This window comes from Sus scrofa, chromosome 16 (assembly GCF_000003025.6).
Source record: "Sus scrofa isolate TJ Tabasco breed Duroc chromosome 16, Sscrofa11.1, whole genome shotgun sequence".
Classification (NCBI taxonomy): Eukaryota; Metazoa; Chordata; class Mammalia; order Artiodactyla; family Suidae; genus Sus; species Sus scrofa.
In genome coordinates, this window is record NC_010458.4 from 61,437,403 (window position 1) to 61,460,505 (window position 23,103).

General features: G+C 35.7%; 1 protein-coding gene across 3 annotated transcripts in view; it reads right to left on the reverse strand.

Annotated features, from left to right (window-relative positions):
• Window positions 4,220-23,103, reverse strand: part of GABRG2 (gamma-aminobutyric acid type A receptor gamma2 subunit) — a 101,754-nt gene continuing 82,870 nt past the window's right edge. For 2 of the 3 annotated variants that reach the window (XM_003134087.4, XM_021076713.1), the window contains exons 7-10: window positions 17,971-18,123; window positions 10,119-10,324; window positions 8,048-8,071; window positions 4,220-6,662 (exon numbers count right to left, since the gene is read on the reverse strand). In XM_003134087.4, the coding sequence (XP_003134135.1) occupies window positions 6,387-6,662; window positions 8,048-8,071; window positions 10,119-10,324; window positions 17,971-18,123 (659 nt within the window). In that variant the 3' untranslated portion in view covers window positions 4,220-6,386. The remainder of the gene's footprint in view (window positions 6,663-8,047; window positions 8,072-10,118; window positions 10,325-17,970; window positions 18,124-23,103) is intronic. The other variant, XM_003359825.4, reaches the window with a different exon arrangement.

Below are 23,103 nucleotides of genomic sequence, written 5' to 3' on the forward strand. Positions count from 1 at the left end.
TTTTTCTTTGTCATTTTCATATTTTTCAAATTTTCTACAAGGCTTTGATTAGTAGTCAGAAAGAAAGTTTTAAAGCAGTAGTGAGTCATCCGCAAATGTGGTGGACACTTTGTAATGCAGAGGAAGTCTTTTCTGGTTTCACTCACAGTTAGAACAATGTCTTCTCCCTACAACTATTTTGTACCACTTCATTACAATTACTTGTGTTCTGTCTGATTGTGGGCTTTCTGAAGGAGAGAATATTCCAAAATTAATTTCTTCCTGCACTCACAAGGCTTGCAATATGTGTTTACTGAAAGCTTTATATTAAATTGAATTTATAGATGCTTAATCAAAACTTCCTGATGAGGGACTTATTTGCAGACCCACAAAAATAAAAGCAATAGGAAAAAAAAAAAACCTGTGAGGCAAATTTATGTAACAGGGAGATAGAAGATAAACAACCTGATTTAAGATGCAAATGGATAGTGAATTATTTATATCATATTCTTGTCACAGAATTGTTCATTTAAAATGTGTTTACTAAGAGGATTAGATGAATGTAAGTACTTAACTAAGATAAACTTTAGGATTAAACTATTCAAAAATCATATCAAGTACTGGGGAGATGAAAGGAAATAGCCTATTATACTTCAGTCATACTAGAAAGATTTCACGGACCAGACAGAATATTTAATTAGTGACTATTCAGTGTGTTGAGCAGAAAAAGGTAGTCTAGGAATATGGCACTATTTGGAGAAGACTCAAGGAGGAAATAGGGAACATGAGTCAAGACTGCTATGTGGAGATGTGACAGAGTTGCAAGGAGTCTGGGTGTCAGATGGTATTAATATAATACCATAATAAATAGCAGAGGACTGTTGGCAGGAGAAGGGACTGAACCTTTTCATCTGCATATGAGAGACTGAGTCTCCCAAGATAGGAATATATGGAAAACCTTCAGACTAAAGTCTCTACCTCTGGTCCAGTGACATTTTTTTTCCTTTTTTTATGGGAAGAGTCCTCAGTAATGATTAATAAGAGTCTTCATATTCATTTCATTTAGGATTTTTAAAACTTAGCTACAAGATAATGTACTTGACTTAGTTATATTGCAAAAAAAAAACAAAAACCTATATATGAAGATGTATATTAAGGTAGAACCACAGGGAGATCCCACTGTGGCACAGCAGGCTAAGGATCCGGCAGTTGTCTCTGTGGTGGTGTGGTTTGATCCCCAGTCTGCGCAGTGGGTTAGGGTTAACTGAGTTAACACCAATGAATGACTGGATTGTTAGTAATTTTCTTCAGCACAGAAATGAAGTGTCAGCAAAGAAAGGACACAAGGATTGTAGTCTGCTTAATAGTGGGTTAGGGTTAGGGTTAGGATTAACGGACATTACTGTGGCTATAACATAGGTCACAGCTGTAGCTCAAGTTCCATTCCTGGCATGGGAACTTCCATATGCTGAGGGTGCAACTGAAAAAGGAAAGAAAAAGACAGAACTCCATATTTATTGATAATGTTACTCATGTTTATGTAGCAATCCTACTAGGTATTTCTATAATTTTTGAGAGAAATTGTCATATTTACTTTTCAAAGATATCTACATTTGCGTCTTAATGTATATCATATTGTGTGTTTTAAATCATACACTGTTCCACTTGGGAATGGTTACTTACCAATATTTAGCTCTATAATTTTCTTTCCTTCTTTCCTTTTTCTTTTCTTTCTCTCTTTCTTTCTTTCTTTCTTTCTTTCTTTTTTCTTTCTTTCTTTCTTTCTTTCTCTCTCTCTCTCTCTCTCTCTCTCTCTCTTTCTTCCTTCCTTCCTTCCTTACTTTCTTTCTCTTTCCGTCCTTCCTTCCTTCCTTTTTTGCTTTTTTAGGGCCACACCTGCAGCATATGGAAGTTCCCAAGCTAGGGGTCAAATCGGAGCTGCAGTCACTGGCCCACACCACAGCCACAGCAACATGGGATCCAAACCATATCTGCAATCTATACCACAGCTCATGGTAACACCAGAAACTTAACCCTCTAAACAAGACCAGGGACCAAATCCACATCCTCATAGATACTAGCTGGGTTTGTAACCTGTTGAGCCACAATGGTAATTCCCTATAATTTTGTTTTTGTACATGAATTTCTTCAGTATGGCATGATGCCAGTAAATATGTTTATTGTATCCACAAGGTGGAAATATGTAGTGATTAATTTCATAAGTGATAGTCATTATTAAGCAGACTACAATCCTTGTGTCCTTTCTTTGCTGACGCTTCATTTCTGTGCTGAAGAAAATTACTAACAATCCAGTCATTCATTGGTGTTAACTTGGTTAATCTTTAGAACAAAATTATGAATATGAGCCTTTATTATCTCTATTTTTGAGGTGAAGAAATTTTTGAGAGAAAAGTTGGATAATAAGTCTTAACTGGGCCAATATTGAACCTGTATAATCTGAAGAGCCTCTGCTTTTCCATTTTGTTATATAAATACTAATAAAAGAAAGCCTTTATTAATGCAAATACAAAAAAGAAAGTCACAGTTGCATGTTATAATTGATCTATGATTTCTAACCTCAGACAGAGTTATAATAGAGCATTCCTACCACTTTTCTGATAGTCAAAAGAATGAGCCTGTAGGGATCAGCTGTAGGAAAATCAAGCTTTCTGTTGTTTCAAGCCCTGAGGGACAAAGGTCAACTCTGGGTCTAGAATCTTTCAGATGAGTAGAGATGCCTTCTTTTAAACAGATTTCTAAAAGCCATGGTTAACACTGAATATTGATCATTAATTATATTAGAGAATAAAATAAATGCAAAATCCATTAACATCTCTATTGCTACATATTTTAAATCTTCAATCTCATTGTAATGCAAATAATCAAAGTAAGGTCAAGATCAAAGAGAGAAGTCATCTGTAAGTTTGGCAGATCCTAAAGCATTAACAGGAAGATAATGTATTCAGGGATTTTACTTCCAAATCCTGAAGCACTACTATGACGGGCAGTAGAAAAGCCATGCTTGGGTGGATCTTTCTGGGCTTGTCATTAACTTGCTGTGTGACCTTTGGCAGTTCAACGAGCATTAAAAATATATAGTGGAGCTCTTGGTCTAGGTCACTCTCCCTTTCTCCCACATGTTTAACAAAAATCCAAAGTGACAAGGCATAAAGATAGCAATTTTTGACATAATCCCCAATGACCGCATCATTTGGTTAAATTTAATTTGACCTTCATCACAGACAAAAATTGTTGCTACTAGTCAGAATAATACTGAGACTTTAAAAAGGGAATGAAGGGAACCAATATATATGTATTTAGCTAAACATAAGGCATTGTGTTAGAAGATAAGACCTAAGTAAAAACTCAATTTTTTACATCTGGAAGGTGAGAAATAGATGTTTAAACTGGATACAGGAAGCCACATGGCACCAAAAGAATGCCAGCTAAAGGGAGGTTAGGGCAAAGCTGTTTGTAAAGGATTATGCTAACTCTGTTGTTTTGAGATCTTCAAAGGACTGGAAAAAAAAATACGGTACTGTCTCTGGAGCTTGGATCCCTATATTTTTAATTTTGAGGGGTATAGAGAAAGTTCTTTGGCCTTGAAAATAATCTAATATATGCGATTTTTTTCAACAAGAGACTTGGATTTACAGCCTATAGTTTAAAGGAAGGTTTGCAATTCGAGTACTCTTTAAAACACCATGCTACAGAGCCATGGTTAACAGACATATGCATAGTGCTGAATTCTTTCAGAGAGCTGATTCAGTGGTAGTGGGAGGAGCACGGCAGCACAACACTGGAGGCATTGGCAGTGAGGGAGGGGACTTCTGACCATTTGTCGGTTGTCACCACATGGGGTAGCTTTATTATACCTAATAGCTGGTAAAATGGAGGCTTATAAAGGCTGAAATGACAGTTGTCAAACAACTGGTTGACAGTGGAGTTGGGATCTCAATGATGTCTGATACCAGTGTCCTTTTTTTTAACCACACCCAAGTTTCAGGTATAGAAGTCTTGAATTTCACCCACTTCATGCCATTTCTATCTTCGCTCTCTACTCCACACCCCAAATACATCTCTTATTTTCTTTGAAGTGAGGACACTATTATGCAAAACAGGACACATTGCTCACAAATAAAGTTCATATAAAGGGAAGGCAGTATTGGGGGAATGAGACAGGGGAAGGGGGTGTCACAATCTTTAAGACAAGTCTAACCAGACCACTGACATGAAACCATGGATTAGAATGCAGCATTTTTATTGTAAAAGTCCACATTTGAATAGGCAGTTCCCTTTGTGAAAAGGTTTTCAAATACATAGACAAAGAGCAGCTGATAATTAAGAAGTATATATAATATATATTCATATTGCCAATACTATGCACACATTAGAAAGCTAGCTTTTTTGAATGACCCCATTACGGAATACATTTCAAGTGGACAATACTAACATGTTTCTTGTCATTGAAATGGTGCCAACAACTCTCCCAAATAGTCAACATTTGATATGTCAGCAATTCAAAACGAGAAAATAATTCTATTTACACGTGTTTGAGGTTATATACTAGAGCACTGATACAGTAAAGGCTTGTAAAATTGGCAGCTAAATGTGTTTCAAGATTCATCCAGATGACTTGATGATAACCTTACATGGTTTTCTATGAACAATGCCACTTTCTCTTCTTTTCTACTCTTTCTAGATTATCTATAGCTATGACTGAATTCTGACTTAGAGTAATGATTGCCAAAAGGAAGAACTGACAAAGCGTGCTATTTTAGAAAAATAAGGATTCAGGATTGAGTTCATGAAAATGGAGTTCAACTCATCATGTCTGAAGTCTGGAACAGCCACTTCATGGGATTACAATATTGTTGAATGAGGACACAGTCATAGGCTCAGCCTCCATGTAAGTCTTTCATTTGTTCTTTCATTTATTTTAAATATAAATTTTAGTCCATTTTTGTGTCTTTCACAGAGCATAGTATCCTACATCCTGAACACCAGTCATGTATGAATCCTACTTAGGCCTGTCATATGTCCTCGAGTGAAATGGTCGGTGGGTCAGAGCTGACTCATCTCCAAACCTGGAACAGTAATACCCAAATTCTAATTATGCCCTAGTAGACTCATTTTTGTACATAAACAGAGGACTTAAATGTTGTTTTAAAAGGAGTATGGACCTTGCCTAAAGTAAATGTTTGATAATGAACAAAAAAGCCAAAATTCTTTGGAGCTTCTGTTTATTTCTACCAGATCCAATACCACTAGATAATGCCTATGTGGAAAAATGAATCACTCGTTCCAGGCCAGCTCAGAGATATTCACCAGGAGCATAGGAAGCTACTTCACTTCAAACCAACGAAGCACCAACTGTGTGCCAAGCACTGTATGATGTTCTAAGGACCCAAAGAGGAAATGACAAAGATTCTGCCCACAAGGCACTCACAATCACTAGAAGCAGATCTTGAGATGGAGAGTAAGTTCTTTATGACTTATCATCCTAAAAGGAAGAAAAAATAGCAGCAAGCACATACAATTACTTTATACTCTATGAAATTGGGCATATTTTGAGGTGGCAAATGTCAATTATTCAATCTCTGTTTTACTTAAAGTGTTTTAATATGTCATACAGAAACAAAAATAAGATGTTTGAGTCTTCATGCATGACGGAGAAAGTCAAGAAAATTCCTCCCTCCAGTTCCAAACCCAGACCCTTATAATTACATTCATGATTCTTTTATAGCCCAAAGACACAGAATAAAAGACAATACTTTATGATGTTAACTTCAATTCATTTGTTTTGGCTCTAAAGAGATGCATGCATTAAACTTGAAGCATTCTACATTACTGAAATATTTACATCATTGTACATGTGATGTGGAGGAAATTTTCTTCCTATCTTGGGATATAGATGTGATAAATTTCTATTCTAGGCTTATATTTGAATCGGGATATGATTTTTCTCAAATAAGGGAGGTAACTGATTGGGATCAAATTGATCACCACTTTACCCCAAAAGAACATAAGGTGCAGTTTTGGACTTTTTGTTTCTAAGTATATTTTGAATTGAGTAAGGATACCACCACCATAAATAACAAGTCATGGCTTTCACTACTTCAGTTACTATAGCTGGAAAAAAAAGTCCTGTTTGGTTTCAGTGTTCTTGCTGTGATTTCACTTTGCCTTGTAGGTCTGAGATGCAACCAACATTATAATTCAAATTACACTTACCAGAGGAGAGTTGGGCGCAAACAATATGACATGAGTACAATTTACCAGGTTAGAACATAGAAACAAATTAAGATCATTAGAAGCCACACAGGGGATTATGTAAGTGGATTTAGGACGTCTTCTTTCCATGAGATTTGGTGAGTACGACCCATATCAGTAACACTCATACCTCTTTACAGGTAAAGGTAGGAGACCCAGTAAACCAGATTGAACAAGCAGAAGGCAGTGGGGAAGAAGATCCGCGCGTAGGAGTCCATCTTGGCGATGCGAATATGTATCCTCCCGTGTCTCCAGGCCCCTGTTCGGCAGTCTTCAAAACAGCAGAAAAAGCTGGCACAGTCCTTGCCATCCAGACACTCATACCCGTATTCTTCATCTCTCTCTTGAAGGTGTGTGGCATTGTTCATTTGAATGGTTGCTGACCGTGGGCGGATGTCAATGGTCGGGGCCTGAGATAAGGGTGGGCAAGGAGAGGGGTGGAAGTTAGTCACACATGATAAATCCTAGTGTGATTTCTCCACAATGTCACCAATGGGAATGATGAATCTGAAAATGAGTACTCTGGGAATTGCTGTGATATCATGATCTACAATGGGAAAATTGAACTTAGAAGAATAGCACATTTGCAGATTTCAAATTTTGAGCTTAAGCAGTGCAGCTGAAAATAATACCACCAAGCTAAGTGCTATAGCAAGAAGATTGAACACCAAAAGAACTCAAAGTTTGAAGATTTAAATCAAACAACTACATGGAATCTTATTCTAGTAAGTATTAGATGTGAGGTTGGTTACATGAAGGCATTTAATGGTGTTGCATGTGAGTAGGACAGAGAAATAAAAAGGCATCAATTGTGAAATCACATTTTGTGTCATGCTTATCTATATAGGCAAACAGTAAACCTCATTATACTGAGCAGTTATATTCAATGCTTTTAATAGAAAATGTTAAGATATATATAGAGAGATTCCCTGAGTTTATACTACATGGGATGACTTATGTTTTAAAGGACTATAATGCTTTATATTATATTCACCATCTAGAAGCATCAGAACATCAGCAGTATTTACCTATATGTCAGCGAATTTTTTAAAAACTGTTACTACCTATCAAACATTTTTTTTAGAATTTGAGAAGAAACTACTACTGGTTAAATATTAATCATCTTTCCTTCTGGGCCAATTATAAAATAGCTTAAAAACTCAAAAATTTAATGTTAATTTGGATGATTTATTTTTAGGACAACATAAATACAGATCCTAGGGTCTCTGAATCAGCTGTCAGAATTCAGCTGGGAATAGAAATCTCATTGAATATTGCATGATAGAGAGCCAAAAGGCCTCTGACTCACCCTGGAAGGAAGGGATGGGTGTTTTAACTTAAAGTATTTCAATGACAGTATTATTTTCATAGAACTGACAAGTAGAGTTCAGGCCAATGGAGGTTATTACATTTGCTTATCAAAAAACAATCCGGTTTTGAATTAAGATTTACAGAGGTAAATTTTAGGGCACATACGATCTATATAGTATGTGGTAGGTACTACCAGTGAAAATGGATTCCATTTCTATCTGAGAAAAGAGGGTAAGTTTTGGCTCTGATGTTTAACGAGGCCCTCTTTACTGACATCTCAGAGCTTACAGCTTTTTACCATGTCAGGTCAAAACCTGCTGAATCAACTCTAGAAATCTACAGAAATTTCTCCATCTTAAATGTGTTATCTCTAATAGAATTCTTAAATGTCTATTCTTAAAAAAATAAATGAAACACCATGTAAGCATTAATAGTTAAATTCAGCAGTTGCATGCAGTGAATTTCCATTCCAAAAACATTATACCTTGAAGGAAAACATCCGAAGAAGCTTTGGGTTTGTAGACAGAAAACAGAATAGCATTTTTTTTTTAATTAAAAGAAGAAAAAAGAAAAAAAAGAGAGACAAAATAAGATAAATTAAAAATACATTTTGAAAACATAGCAAGTGAAATGAACTGAAATTATAAACACGGAGGGACAGTTCTGAGCTTGGAATAAAGTTTGTGCCTAAAGTTGGAAAATGAAATTTGGTGATTGTTAGTGAAATCCTCAATAAATTAATCCTCAATTATCTAACTGCAAAAGCCAGTATTGTTCACTTTTGAGGAAGCTTTCTATTGCCATTTTCCCTATACAGAAATACTGATGTTATATTCTAATTATCATCAAGGTGGTTAGCAGCAGAGTCTTGACATAATGAACCCAAGGGTCTCTTACACAGGAAAATGAAATTTCACTTCTCATTCACAGGTTAGGCCCCTGCTAGTTCTGAAAAGTCATCTAATTGGCTTAAAACAGGAAAATGCATGATGTTTTCAGGTAATTCCTTATTTAATCCCATTTCTCTTCTGCCTTCTTCATGACCCTGGCTTAAAGAATTCCAGTTTTTCTATCTCTGCAACAAAATCCACTCTGTAATGGCATTGATGTTAGAGAGGGCCAGGGGACTCTGTCTAGCAGACTCTTCAGACTTGTTAGAAAGTCAGTCCTCACTGCCTTGTTACTACTGGCAAGTAATGCTGAGTGTCAATAGAACCATCTTTTGGGAGAAAAATGAAATGGCAAGTGAAGGAGGGGGAGAAAACAAAAAACAACACAACAAGGAAAATAAACTAAGGATAGAGAAAATGCAAAGGCAGAGAGAGGCAATACAGAGAAAGAAAGGGCTGCATAAAGTATAGTGAATATTTGGGAAATTAAGCATTTCTTTATTAATCATCAAGAACAGTAATGCTTTTTGCTTTACCTTTTATAATGTCTTATGCTCAAGCAAACATGTGCAATTTGTAGGATTTTACCTGGGTTTCTGAAGATGCATCAGGATGCAAGCTAGAATTAGCTGGATTCCCTGGTATTTAGTTCAGCCTCTCAAAGTCTGTGGGTCAGATAGCCAGCCCCTATCATGGTCCTCACAGCCTTTAGAGCAGAAGACCAGCAAAGACTCTACATTCAGAGGGGTGGGGTGAATTCCTTTTCGCTTAGAAAGAAATGGACCTAAACTTTCACAAGTCCTCCTATGAACCAAACACTATTCAATGGATAGCTACATGCTCTTTTCAATATGCGTAATAAAAGACCATTACTTTAGGCATTTATATTTGTGCTTCGTCATCACTATGAAAAGTGCTGTGGCAAGGTGAAGTCATCCTACCTGTCTCCAAATCACTGAAATCAATCCAGGTTGGTAACTGTATAAATCATCAACAGTCATTATCAACTATAAATGAAAGGTAGTGTATAATGCTTTTTACATACATTGCTACATTTATTTCTCACAGCAACCTCGTAAAAGAACATATTTTTATAATACTCATTTTATATATGTGAAAATGAAAACACAGGGAGACTAAGTAACTTGCCCAAACAGTATGTAAACCATTATTTAAAAAATGCATTTTGAGTATAAAACCAGTAGAAGTCCTATGGTAGCACACACCCACACATTAAGTTATTTGCAAATTGTGATCTCTGAAACTTTAAGAACCTGTGGCTTCCTAATGGAAAGCCTTGGAAAAACATAATTTGAATCATCAATAATTTAAAAATATTTTAGTAAAGATGCAGAAAGATGAAAATCAATGAAACCTAAAATAATATTGATCAGAATATGAATGCATTTTTCAGCCATTTTTCTATTCCCAATGAAATACAAAGGGAAAGAGTCTGCCTTAATGAATAACAAGTAATTTCCAAGTAACTGATGGCTATATTGAATCCATAATGGCCTGGCCAAACTCACACATTCCAATTTCATCATGGGGCCCAAGGTTTTAAAGCTCAGCCTATAGACTGGCTAAGCAAGACCAAAACAAAACAAAATCAGGTGATCTTTCTGCATAAAAATTTCAAAGGTCCCAGTGAGAAGTGATACATACAGGGTTTTTCTTCTTTTTGTCTTTGTCCTTGCTTGGTTTCCGGTTGCTGACAAAATAATGCAGGGTGCCATACTCCACCAAAGCGGAGAAGACAAAGATGAAGCAAACAGATACAAAGAGATCCATCGCTGTGACATAGGAGACCTTGGGGAGCGACTTCCGGGCAATGGTGCTGAGGGTGGTCATTGTCAGGACAGTGGTTATCCCTGGAGGAAGGCACAATAAAACAGATCATGTGACCACATCAGCAAATCAGATGACGTGTTTTGCAACATCTAAGAGGCAACCTCGGTGTCAGGAAAGGAGGCATAACTCCTTTCACTTTGTCCACGAATACATATTGTCTGCCTACCATGTATCATTTACTGTGTATGCTGGGAAATGTGCTGAATATGTGCTGAGAAATAAAATAGACATGGTCCCTGTCCATATGTCTCTTATATTTTAGTGAGAGGCAAAGCTATGAAATTAGAAGAAACCAATCTTTGGACAATTAGCACTAAATAAATTAAAGGGAAATTCTGACAAAGGGAAACCTACTTGTTTTTGAATTTTTAGAATACCTGGCATCTTGGGATGGGTGGGGGAATCAAGGTGATGCTAGGGAAATAAATAGACGTTAGATCATGCAGAACATGCACAGGAGTTTGCATTTTATTCAAAGTGCAAGGAGAAATCATTTAAATATGTTAAATAGAGGAGGTGGGTTGTGTGTGAGTGGTATGTTCTGATGGACAAATTCTTTAAAGACTTAACAAAGAAAAAATATCTCAGAAATAATAAGTAATATTTACTGAAAACATCCTCATGCCAGGCACTCTAAAAAGCATTTGGTATGTATTCTCTCTTTGAATCTTTACAGAAGATTCTTTCATTTTGATTTTGTAGTTAAAGTAAAGGAGGCTAAATGACCAGCTCTATGTCAGATAGCTCTTAAAGTAGCAGAAGGATTTTAACAGAAAAATTATATGTCTGACTTAAAAACATTGTATTGCATTATTTTTTATGGCTGAGTAATATTCCATCAAAATAATGTCATTTGCAGCAACACAGATGGATCTAAAGATTATCATACTAAGTGAAGTTGGTCAGATGGTGAAAGACAAAACTCATATGATACCATTTATATGTGGAATCTTAAGAAAAGGATAGAAATAAACTTATTTACAGAACAGAAAGACTCACAGACTTCAAAAAATGTATGGTTACCAAAGGAGACAAGTAGGAGGTGGGAATGGACTGAGGGTTTGGGATTGGCATATGTACACTATGTATATGGAATGACTGGCCAATGGGGGGACATGATGTATTGCAGAGAGACCTCTACCCAGTGTTCTGTGATAATCTGTATGGGAAAAGAATCTGAAAGAGAATGGATATGTATACATGTCACTTTGTTACACAGCAGAAATTATCACACCATTGTAAATCAACCATACTTCAGTGAAACTTTGAAAACTAAAAAAAGCAGACATTTTAAAACACTTCTTTTTACCCATTGTACAACAGTGCCTCAGCAAAATAGTTCTCCCCAATAACTGTTTAATAACAGGAACAAAGTTAAGACAACCAAAAGTATCAGCCAGGGAATGATCAGGGGCTTTCTTTCAGTAACAGCTGTGTTATTTATAACAAAAGCAACATGGACTTAGTATTTGAAAATGTTCTAGCTATAGGAACTTAAGTCACTTCAACAGTCTAGTTTCACTTTCTGCAACTATTGGACTATCACTATTTCTTCCTATGCTATAATTTTAATTTAGCATTTCTTATCATGAACGGATGTAACTTTCTCTATGCCAAAAGTGGTCTCCCTAAGACTTAAGTATCTATAGCTTTGTGACTCACATTTCTGATGGAGGCAGGAGAGAGGGGAGTTTCCATCCTCTAATGTTGTATATAAATTCTGACTTACTGGGACTAAGAGACTTCCAAAAGATAATCATCACCCCTGCCTCAAATGGCAGTGCTTGGAAACTTAGAAGGAATCATACCTAGGAGTACTGATGAGCGAGACAAGGAAGCTACAGAGTAGAGGGCAGTATTATCACACAGAAAGAGAGAAATAAGATTTTTTTCAATCTCTAAGATGTGGGTTGCTGGCATAGAATGTAGAAAAAATGGCCAAGTGGAGCCAAACATTCTTGAAGAAGAGTTAACCAATGATTAACATTGACTTATTTCTTCCTTATCACTCAGGTTTTTGTCAGAGCCATTTTTAAAGGGTTTAGTTTGGTTTCTAAGAACAATGTGGCTTGCTGGGGTCATTAAATCTTAGCTTATATCAAGGTTATTCAGCATATTTTGTATTATGAAATTCTACAGAAGGGAAAGTTTAGTCTTGGTCAAAGAACTTCAAAGAAAAAAAGTTGCCTTCAATCGAGGCCCTCCTCAAGGGAATTCTAGTTATGAAATCAAAGCCCCTTTCCAATTCCATTGTTAGTGATTATGGAGTAATCCATCTCCCTGTTTAGTGTATATACTTTGTGACAACAAATGAGACATCTATCTTTATGTCCTTTATACTTTTGAATATAGTGCTAGAACTCAATGAATAGCTGCTTAAAGAATAAATAAAACAAAGAATAGTGTATATATAAGAGATCAAAGAGACTTAACCTACATTTGAAAAAGGAATCAATATTGATGACTTGAGGAAGATAGTTTTAAATGTGCATAACAGTAACTAACATTTAAGAATCTCTTCTTTTGAAGGGCATAGAGGGAACCTACCTCAATGTAATAAAGGCCATAGGTGACAAACCCACAGCTACATTATATTCTATAGTGAAAAGCTGAAAACATTTACACTAAGATCAGGATCAAGAAAAGGTTGTCCACTGTCATCATTTTTATTCAACATAGTTTTGGAAGTCCTACCCATGGCAGTCAGAGAAGAAAAAGAAATAAAAGGACTATAGATTGGAAAAGAAGAAGGAAAACTTTCATTTTTTGCAGATGACATATTATACATAGAAAATCCTAAAGATACTACTAGAGGAATTCCCATCGTGGTGCAGTGGTTAACAAACCCGACTAGGAACCATGAAAAGATGTTCAACATCACTAATTATTAGAGAAACACATCAAAACTACAGTGAGGTATCCCCTCACACCAGTCAGACTAACCATCATCAAAAAGTCTACAAATAAATGCTGGAGAGGGTGCAGGGAAAAAAGGAACCTTCCTACATTGTTGGTGGGAATGTAAATAGGTGCAACCACTATGGAGAACAGTATGGAGTCCCTTAAAAAACTTAAAATAGGAGTTCCCGTCTTGGCGCAGTGGTTAATGAATCCGACTAGGAACCATGAGGTTGCAGGTTCCATCACTGGCTTTTCTCAGTGGCTCTGGCGTAGGCTGGTCGCTATGGCTCCAATTAGACCCCTAGCTTGTAAATCTCCATAGGCCGCCACGGCTGCGACCCTAGAAAAGGCAAAAAGACAAACAAACAAACAAACAAAAACTTAAATAAAACTAACAAATAATCCAGCAATCTGACTCCTGGGTATTTATACAGCAAAAAAAAAAAAAAAAAAAAAAACCACGTAATTCAAAATGATACATGCACAGAAGTGTTCTTTGCAGCACTATTCCACTATTCACAATAGCCAAGACATAAAAGCAATCTAAATGTCCATTGACATATGAATGGATAAAGGAGATGTGTACATATATACAATAGAATATTTAGTAATATAAAAGAATGAAATAATGCTATTGCAGAAATATGGGTGGACCTACAGATTATCATATGAAGTAAGCCAAATACAATTATTATACGGTATTGCTTATATGCGGAATCTAAAAAAAAAGTGATACAAATGAACTTAGAAACAGATTCACAGACATAGAAAACAAACCTATGGTTACCAAAGGGGAAAGGTGGCAGGGTGGGGAGAGATAAATTAGGAGTCTGGGATTATAATACACATCATCCTATTTATAAAAGAGGTTACCAATAAGGATCTACTCTACAGTATTGGAACTATATTCAGTATCTTGTAATAACCTATAATGGAATAGAATCTAAACAATTATACACACACACACACAAACTGAGCCACTTTGCTATATACCTGAAACCAATGCAACATTGTTAATCAACTGTATTTTAATAGAAGTTTTAAAAAAAGAAATTATAGTCAAAAAAAGCTTTTCCTTTGGGTGAGTACTATCCAAGTACTTCTAAAATTACCCCACAAAATCCCAAAATAATGAGGTAGGCACTGTTACCTTTCTTTGCAGGTATTAAAAAAAAAAAAAAAAAAAAAAAAAAAAAAAAAAACCAGTAAACAATATAGCTTAAATATAAGCCTAACAAGTCTGATTTCAATGCAATGCTCTGAACCATACTGTTATACTTCCTTTCCAAGAATAGGTCCATAATATACTGGATAAAGCACCACATGCTTGGGTGCTATTGTAAATTCCTAATTTTTGGTATATGATTTTGATCTGTGGGTCTTCCATGTGTGACAGAAACATAAGAATGGTCAAGTTACCCAGTTACAAACTGGGGATGGTAGTGACTGGTGGAACTTCACATAGGGCTCTTGTGAATATTAAATTAAAAATGCACATACAGTGAAAATTTCTAGTAAAGTCTCAATAAATATAAGATACTACTATCATTTATTTTAGAGAAGAAAGATGGGCTTTTCAAACTTAAAAATCTTCATTTATGTTATCTATGCATTAATTCCTGTAGAAGTTCTTGATTATACCTAAACACAGATGATATTTTTGTGGGGAAATTTCAAAACTAAATTGACATCTTGGTCTTCATATTTAGGCCTCAAACCACACTTGACCTATGAGAAGTGAAAATGTCAGTATTCATAGTAGATGCCATAAATAAACTCGCTTAAGAAAATTTGGCATGTCCAACATGTGAGTTAAACACATATCTAGCAAAGTGGGAAGATATTACTGGGCTGCATGGAAGTTCATCACAGCCATGTCAAAGAAAAACCTTGAATAATTGCTTCATGATATTTTCAGGTCTGCCTGCAGCCAAAGAGAAGAGAATAATGAGGAATAGACAGTTGGAAGCATTTACTAATTTACCAACTAACAGCAAGTTACCGTGATGTGGTTTTTAGGTCCATTTTTTTACTGAGCTTACTTACTTCTCTTACCTGGAACAGATGAAAAACATCCATAGCTTTTTTTCAACTCTTCCAGTCTGGGCATGACGTAAGCACTACAGACAACGTTTCCTTACCTCCCATTACTTGGATGAAAAATACCAGTTGGTATTTTCCTTGTTTCATCCATCATCCTTACACCAGGATTAAACCTCACCAGCTACCACCTGTGTACCAGACTAGATTCAAGTGTTACAAGCTCCAAAATAACCATTCCCTGGGCTGTGGTGATCTGAGCTTAGAAAACAATCTCTGAGTCATGTAGGTTTATTTATTTCACTCATCAAACAGTGTGGCTCTCTAACTGTTCTGTGCTGATAAACTTTAAGTCCACAGGTGTTTAATGCCATCTGGTTTAACTCTTTATTGTCAACATTAGAAAAGGTAATTGGACACAATGAAATCTATGTCTGTGTTCTTAAACCTGCTCACACATTAGAATCTCCTAGGGAATTTTTTTTTTTTTAATCCAGACACCCAGTCCATGCTCTCAACAAATTAAATAAGCATCTCATGGGGTTGGATTAAAGTAGCTATACTTTTAAAAGCCTCCTAGTAAGTTAAATATGCAGTTAATTTAAGAAGCACTGATCTAAAGAAGTGAGACAGCAAAGCTAAGATAGAAAAATGGCTCAGCTCAGCACCCTGCCTTTCCCACAAGTGGCCTTCCGCAAGGCCTCCCACCCAGGGCAAATCTCATCAGCCAAGGTGCAGATCTACTACCTGCTGGCTGTGTAACCTTGTGGATGTCATTGAACCTTGCAGCACCTCTGCTTCCTTAGCTCTGAAAAATGTGATAACTAATTTTTAGTATCATTAAAAATGTTACATGCAGTTGTTGTGAAGAGTAGAAACAGTATAGGGACCATAGAGACGATGGCTGAGTTATAGTAAATGATCAGCATATAGGAGGAGCACCTACCTGCTATTTGCTCGGTTCCATCCCTCACTCCTCATTCCTCAGCCACTCACCTGATCCCTTCTCCCACCATGGTCTTTGGCCAATGAGTAGTCATTGAATGAGTAGTGGAAATGAACTACTAGAGTGTCTTTAAGAGAAATTTTGACCAGCAGGAAGCTAGACTTCAAGAAAGGAGACTGATTTGAAATCTTTTCCCGAAAACATTTTTGGGATGCATTAATGCATTTGCTCCATCCATTCATAAGTGATGTACCAGCTATGTGCCAGGCACTATTATGAAAAAGACATTTATGTGGTGTCGATATAAGGAACAGACATACAGACATGTAATACAATACATTCTATTCACCATGTTAAGCAATAGTCCTGAAGTAATAAACTCAACACATTTTGGTTATGTTTTAATACATTTAGCATTAGTCAAGATATAATTGTTAAATAGGAGCTGTAACATAAAGTACTGCATATAACAGAAATCAAAATAACTTTATTTTGAAACAGATGGGAGACTAAATTAGGTTTGGAGGAAGACAAATATGCAAATGGAATCTCTTTTTCTAGTAATCATTTTTGCCCTCAGTTTGAATAACCCCTACAGATCATTTTATCAGGAAATGACTGTAACTGCCAACATTTTGAAGCCGTAATATGTTTTGTGCACTTTTCATGGACTTCCTTATTTAACCTAATGAAACTCCACAGATAGGTACAGAAAATCATATATGTTTTACATGTGAATGAAATATGATTTGTAGAAACTAAAGGGCATTTCCAAGGCCTTAACATATGTGTTAAGTTGAAATCCACGTATGTTGGACTTCAAAATCCAAGCTCTTTGCTATTGCATGAAATTGCCTCTCTAGCAAAAAAAGTGAGCAGGAGATGTGGTTCTCTGTTTTACATAGATGATGAAAGAGAACAGTGGTTTATAATTCATTTTGCAATAGTTTTACTTTCATTTAAGTCTTTAGGAAATTTTATGTAGTCTTAGATCTAGCCTAGGCTGGTCATGGACCTAGCCTCCAATATCTCTGTCAGTCTGTGGCTTTGTCATGATTTATGTGAGTCCTTTTCCTCATGTGAGTAAAAAGATGTGAAATTCCAAATAATTATCAATACAATAGAGCAAGAAAACTGCTGCAGATAATCTTAAACGTGGCGGAGGAGTTCCCAACATTTCACAGGTAATTGTGTTTTCCCCAAATAATCCTTTCAACTTTTCAATGGTTCTTCTATAAAGAGCTAATTATTGTGTATGTATGTTTTCAAATGTCATCACATAATTATTCACAATGGAATCAATCAATAGCCAGTGGTGTGCTAGTAAATGTATAACAATTTCTTTCTCTAAAAAAAGGTACCCTTGATGTTTAGTGTTTGCCTGTTTTCATGGTGTTAAATAGTTTTCCCTTGGGTTCAAGCCATCAAAGTAACATCCATGAACATATGCTGGGAAAAGATAAATATGATCAGCTCTCATATATCTACCTGTCCAGAGACCACAACAAAAATTCTACGACAAAGAGAAGTTTTATTTCCCTCAGTTAATTTAAGATTATTTAACAATTTACTAAAGACAGCCTGTGGTGGTAATTTAGCAAAGCAGAACTAGGAAACTTTAAACACTTTTTTTCTAATACGCTAGTTTAAAATGAAACAAAGGACATTTCTGTGTAACTGCTGACTGAATCAAAAGCAAATCAATATAGGAAGGAGAATAAAGATTAGTGATATTGAGTACTTACCTATGATACTACAACACAAAGAACTGTGTCTCACCTAAGGAAGTTCTGGCTGGAACAGCATCCTTATTGATCCAGAAAGACACCCAGGATAAGACAACGATGAGTGTGCAGGGGATATAGGTCTGGATGGTGAAGTATCCCATTCTTCTGCTCAGGTCAAAATAGACAGTCATAACCACATAATCTCCTAGAATAGAACCAAGATAGACCATGAAAATCCTTAGCAAAATGGGAAAGCATTTGAAAATAAGCATGTATTTAACCCTCATATGCACTTGAAAGTTTGAACCCACTAGCGTGAAAAGCAAAATTCAACCTATTTGAGTTCTTATCTTTCTAGAAGCAATGTGACTACTAGATGCTAGGAAACATTTCTGAGCAATTGCTCTTTTTTTTAAGGGCTGCACACTTGGCACATGGAAGTTCACAGGTTAGGGGTGGAATCAAGGCTGCAGCTGCTGGCCTAAGCCACACGGGATCTTTAACCCACTGAGTGAGGCCAGGGATCAAACTCTTATCCTCATGGATACTATTTGGGTATGTTACCGGTGAGCCACAAAGGGAACTCCCAGCATATTGCTTTTATTTTCTTCTTTCAGGTGATTTTGACAGTGCCTTCTCTGCCTACTTAAAACATACAGAGTAAACATTTTTATTTGGTTGACAGAGAAGGGAGCAGTATTTTTACACTGTTCCTCTCTTGCCTGTAATGAATCCTAAAGTCTGTAAGAATTTCCTCTAGTTCCTGGGACTTTTCTTCATAAAAACAAGAGTCATGTCCTGATAAATAATAAATCTAATAAATGACGCTTTACTAATAAATTACTATTTTACTCAGTGTATAACCAAATTCCTATGCTGAGACATTTTCTCATGCTTTCATTGAATTATGTGATTTTCATTTATAGCATTTACTTCAGTTCATAATTTCTCATTCATTTGTGTGTTTATTTTTATATCTTTCTCACCTCTCAGACTTTATCTGCATGAGTTCATGGACTGTGCCTACTTTAGCCCAGTATTGCATTTACCAGTACATAGATAGGATCCTGTTTCATCCCAAGTAGGCATTCGGTAACATTTGTTGAGGAAATAATTATATGAATATATTTATGTATTTAAATATAGAGGAAAAAACAAAACCAAGAAGTTGTATTCTGAAACATTTGAGTTAAAAGGGAGTTTATGTAAATAAACCAGAACGTAGCATAATCAAGGAATTCAAGAATAACCGGATAGCTATGCTTGAGAACTATTTAATGTGACACAATCCCAAGTCTCTGATTTCTTAAAATCATGATGCATGTGTTATTTTTAAAATTCCATGTCATTCATTTTATATGACCCCATGTGAAATTTTATGAAATTTTATTTTTTGAAGTTAGAAAATATACTCTCGGTAATTATCCAAGTTGCTAGATGTTTCTTTGTACTACTGTTAGCATCACTTTCAAAGACCATTATCTGGTCTCATTAATAAGAATGAACATGATACCACTTTTCAAATGCTGCTTCTCTTTTTCTACCAAATTATGATTTATCATAAAGTGCATGGACAATGAAATCCAAATCATGTGTTTTAGTTGAATTACTTGGCTTTGCATCTGTGTTTCTTTCCTTCCTTACATGACTTTGATGGGATTTGAAAATAAGGTTCTTTAGAAGCCTCATGTGGAGAAGATTGACTGAGTATAGTGAGTTATTATTACTCAGTGCACTTCTTCCTTCCCTCTCTCAAGCTTTATTCCACACCCTTCTAAGCTGCTGAGAGAAAACCTGTCACTGAGTACTCTTTTTTTTTTCATTTATAATGATTTTTATTTTTTCCATTATAGCTGGTTTACAGTGTTCTGTCAATTTTCTACTGTACAGCATGGTGACCCAGTTACATATACGCGTTTACATGCTTTTTTTCTCACATTATCATGCTCCATTATAAGTGACCATAATTCCCAGTGCTACACTCATTGCTTATCTATTTCAAAGGCAATAGTTTGCATATATTAACCCCAAATTTCCAACCCATCCTACTCCCTCCTCCTCCTCATTGGCAACTACAAGTCTGTTCTCCATGTCCATGATTTTCTTTTCTGTGGAAAGGTTCATCTGTGATGTATATTAGATTCCAGGTATAAGTGATAGCATATTGTATTTGTCTTTCTCTTTCTGACTTCACTTGTATAAGACTCTTTAATTCCATCCATGTTGCTGCAAATTGCAGCAATAGTCACAATAGCCAAGACATGGAAACAACCTAAATGTCCATCAACAGATGATTTGATTAAGAAGATGTGGTATATATACACAATGGAATACTACTCAGCCATAAAAAAGAACAAAATAATGCCATTTGTACTCACTCTTTGAGGGAGTAAAGGCTTTCCCCTAATCCGACAGTGTTCCCTAAGTGTACTTAGGAATGACTAGTCCTAACTTTGCCTTTGGTGGATTGCTATACCATTACTTCTCTGAGTCAGGCCTGGTTAAGGCAGCGATAGTAACCTAGACACTAATTAGGGAATTAAGCTCCTGCTAGAACATCACTTTCCTCTAGGAGAACAGTAATTAGCAATTATTTAGCAATTCGCCCTGAAAAGTTAAAGGTAGGAATTTTCTTATTGATGATAAGTAGATTTTGATTAGTTCCCTGAGATAATTCTTCTCTGTGTTGATTTATCCTGACTTAAGCTATTTAAGAGTCAGAGCATTTCATAAATTAGTTTGGTCTCTGCTTTTGTTCTAATTTAGAATATAATAGACACAGGCTGTGATTGAGAATAAAGACATTTAATTGAGATGATCCCTATTAAAATCCATCTTTTTCTTTCCTCTTTCTTTGATTGCAATACCAGAGGCAAATGTAAGTTTCTTATATGATTTAGGAAACACAAAGAAAGAGAAGTTTTCTTTTTAAATAATGATATTCAGGAGCACCTTTTCCCCGTATTTTCTAAGTCCTTGAGAACTGTCTGCATATTTTAAACATGTGCTTAAGTGAAACTTTATGAATTATAATGTTTTAAATAAATCTAGACAATTTTAGTAACTTCTTTCCTGTAAGTGAATGAAAATCTATACTTTGGCGTTAATGATCTCTTTTAAAGGTGAACTTTAATTTTGCCTCAAGTTAACAGATAATTATCTCAATTCAATTCTCTACTTCCCTTTAGGTCAGAATCTAAACTTCCACAGCCTATTTATCTATCAATTTCTATTTTAAGGTAATAGCTTCTAAGGATCTTTCATCTTTGCCAGCAAGTCCAAAGCTTTTCTATCACCAGATTATGAATTCAAACTTGGGAACAGGCCATTTAAAAGCAAAGCAGATTCACAGTGGCAGCCTGATGCCTGTCTTATCTCCAAGGCCACATCACTTTTTGTATTTTTTAAAACTCTTGGGCTGAGGAGCCTATAAAACCAAATCTCCTGAAAGTGCCGCATCAGTGATTTTCCCAAGCCCAAAAGGTTTAAATGCCAACCAAGTCAAAGGTGGTTATCTCAGCTGCTTCAAATTTATTCTATTGATTTATCCTAACATATGCTATTTAAAGTCATAGGATTTTATAAATTAGTTTGGCTCCCTGTTTTTTGTCCTAATTTAGAATATATACAAGCTGTGATTGAACAGAGAAGACATACAATTTGAATAACACCTATTAATATCCATCCTTTATTTTTCATTAAGAGTCTTCTGTCCAGTTTTAGGAAGAGACCATCAACATCAGTGAAAAATGAACTTCAATTGTTGTATTTTTAGTTGTGATGTTAACCATTTGAAAGCTTTAACATTCACATGTTTGGAGTTTTTAAGCTCCTATTTCATACATGAATGTATCTCCTCTTAAAAACTCAAAGATTCCATGATAAAGACATCTTCCCTTCAATAGAATGCCTGAAATAATCAAAATAATTATTTTCTAGTTATCAGTAATGAGCACCTGCTATGTACATACACTGGGCTGAATGGATTACATATATTATCTTTAAATCTCCAAAACATTTTGTCAGGATGGTGAAAAACTAAGACTTCACCTTATTCCTCTTCCCAAATTCTTAATCCACTTAAATATAGCAGATATATTACTCTGCTAGGTTAACTTTGAAGGCAAAATTAACATTAATATACTCTTCTTTACATTCCTCTCTCTGGTCTCTTTTTTATTGGTCAACAAATTTGTTTTGTTTTGTTTTTAGGGCCACACCTGCAGCACGTGGAAATTCCCAGGTTAAGGTCTAATCAGAGCAAAAGCTGCTGGCCTACACCACAACCACAGCAACGTGGGATCTAGGCCATGCCTCTGACCTACACCACAGCTCACAGCAACACCAGATCCTTAACTCACTGAGCGAGGCCAGGGATCGAACCTGCATCCTCATGGATACTAGTCAGGTTCATTACCACTGAGCCATGACGGAAACTCCTCAATAAATATTAAAAAAAAATTTTTTTTGATGGTACCCAAGCATGTGGAAGGTCCCTGTCCAGGGATCGAACCTATGCCACAGCAGTGACCAGAGCTGCTACAGTGAAAATGCTGGATACTTAACCTACTGTGCCACAAGGAACCTCCTGTCAACAAATATTTTTCATCACTGTTAACAGAGCACTATATTAAGTACTATGGAGATTAAGATTTCTGGATTCACAACTGATTCTAAATTAAATGGATAAAAACAAAAACTACTCTGAAACTAAATTTTGAAAACTTAATTGGATGGATTAAATGAGAACAAGGTTATTTTGTCTCTTCCTACAGCTCAGGGAGACCTGAAACAATGCAGCAGATCTACCTTTATTACTCTATTTAAATCTGAGGTATAATTCCACAAGGTTGGTTTTGACCACACACAGGTAGCAGAGTGTATTGGCTGCAACTTCATTTGGAAAAACGGTTTTCTGAAATTAGATCTATATCTACCCTAACAAACAATAAATTTAAGATGTATCAAAGGTACAAATTAAGCATGGATATAAATACTATATATTAGGATGTCTTCATAATCTCAGTGTGGAAAAGGCTTTGTCAAGTACAACATGAAGGAAAAAATAGAATAAATAGCATAAAGAAAAAAAAATCACAGGTTTACCATGTAAAACTTAGAACTTCTGTATTAGAGATAATTTTCCTTTAAATAAATTTAGAAGGCAAAATACCACATTTGAAGA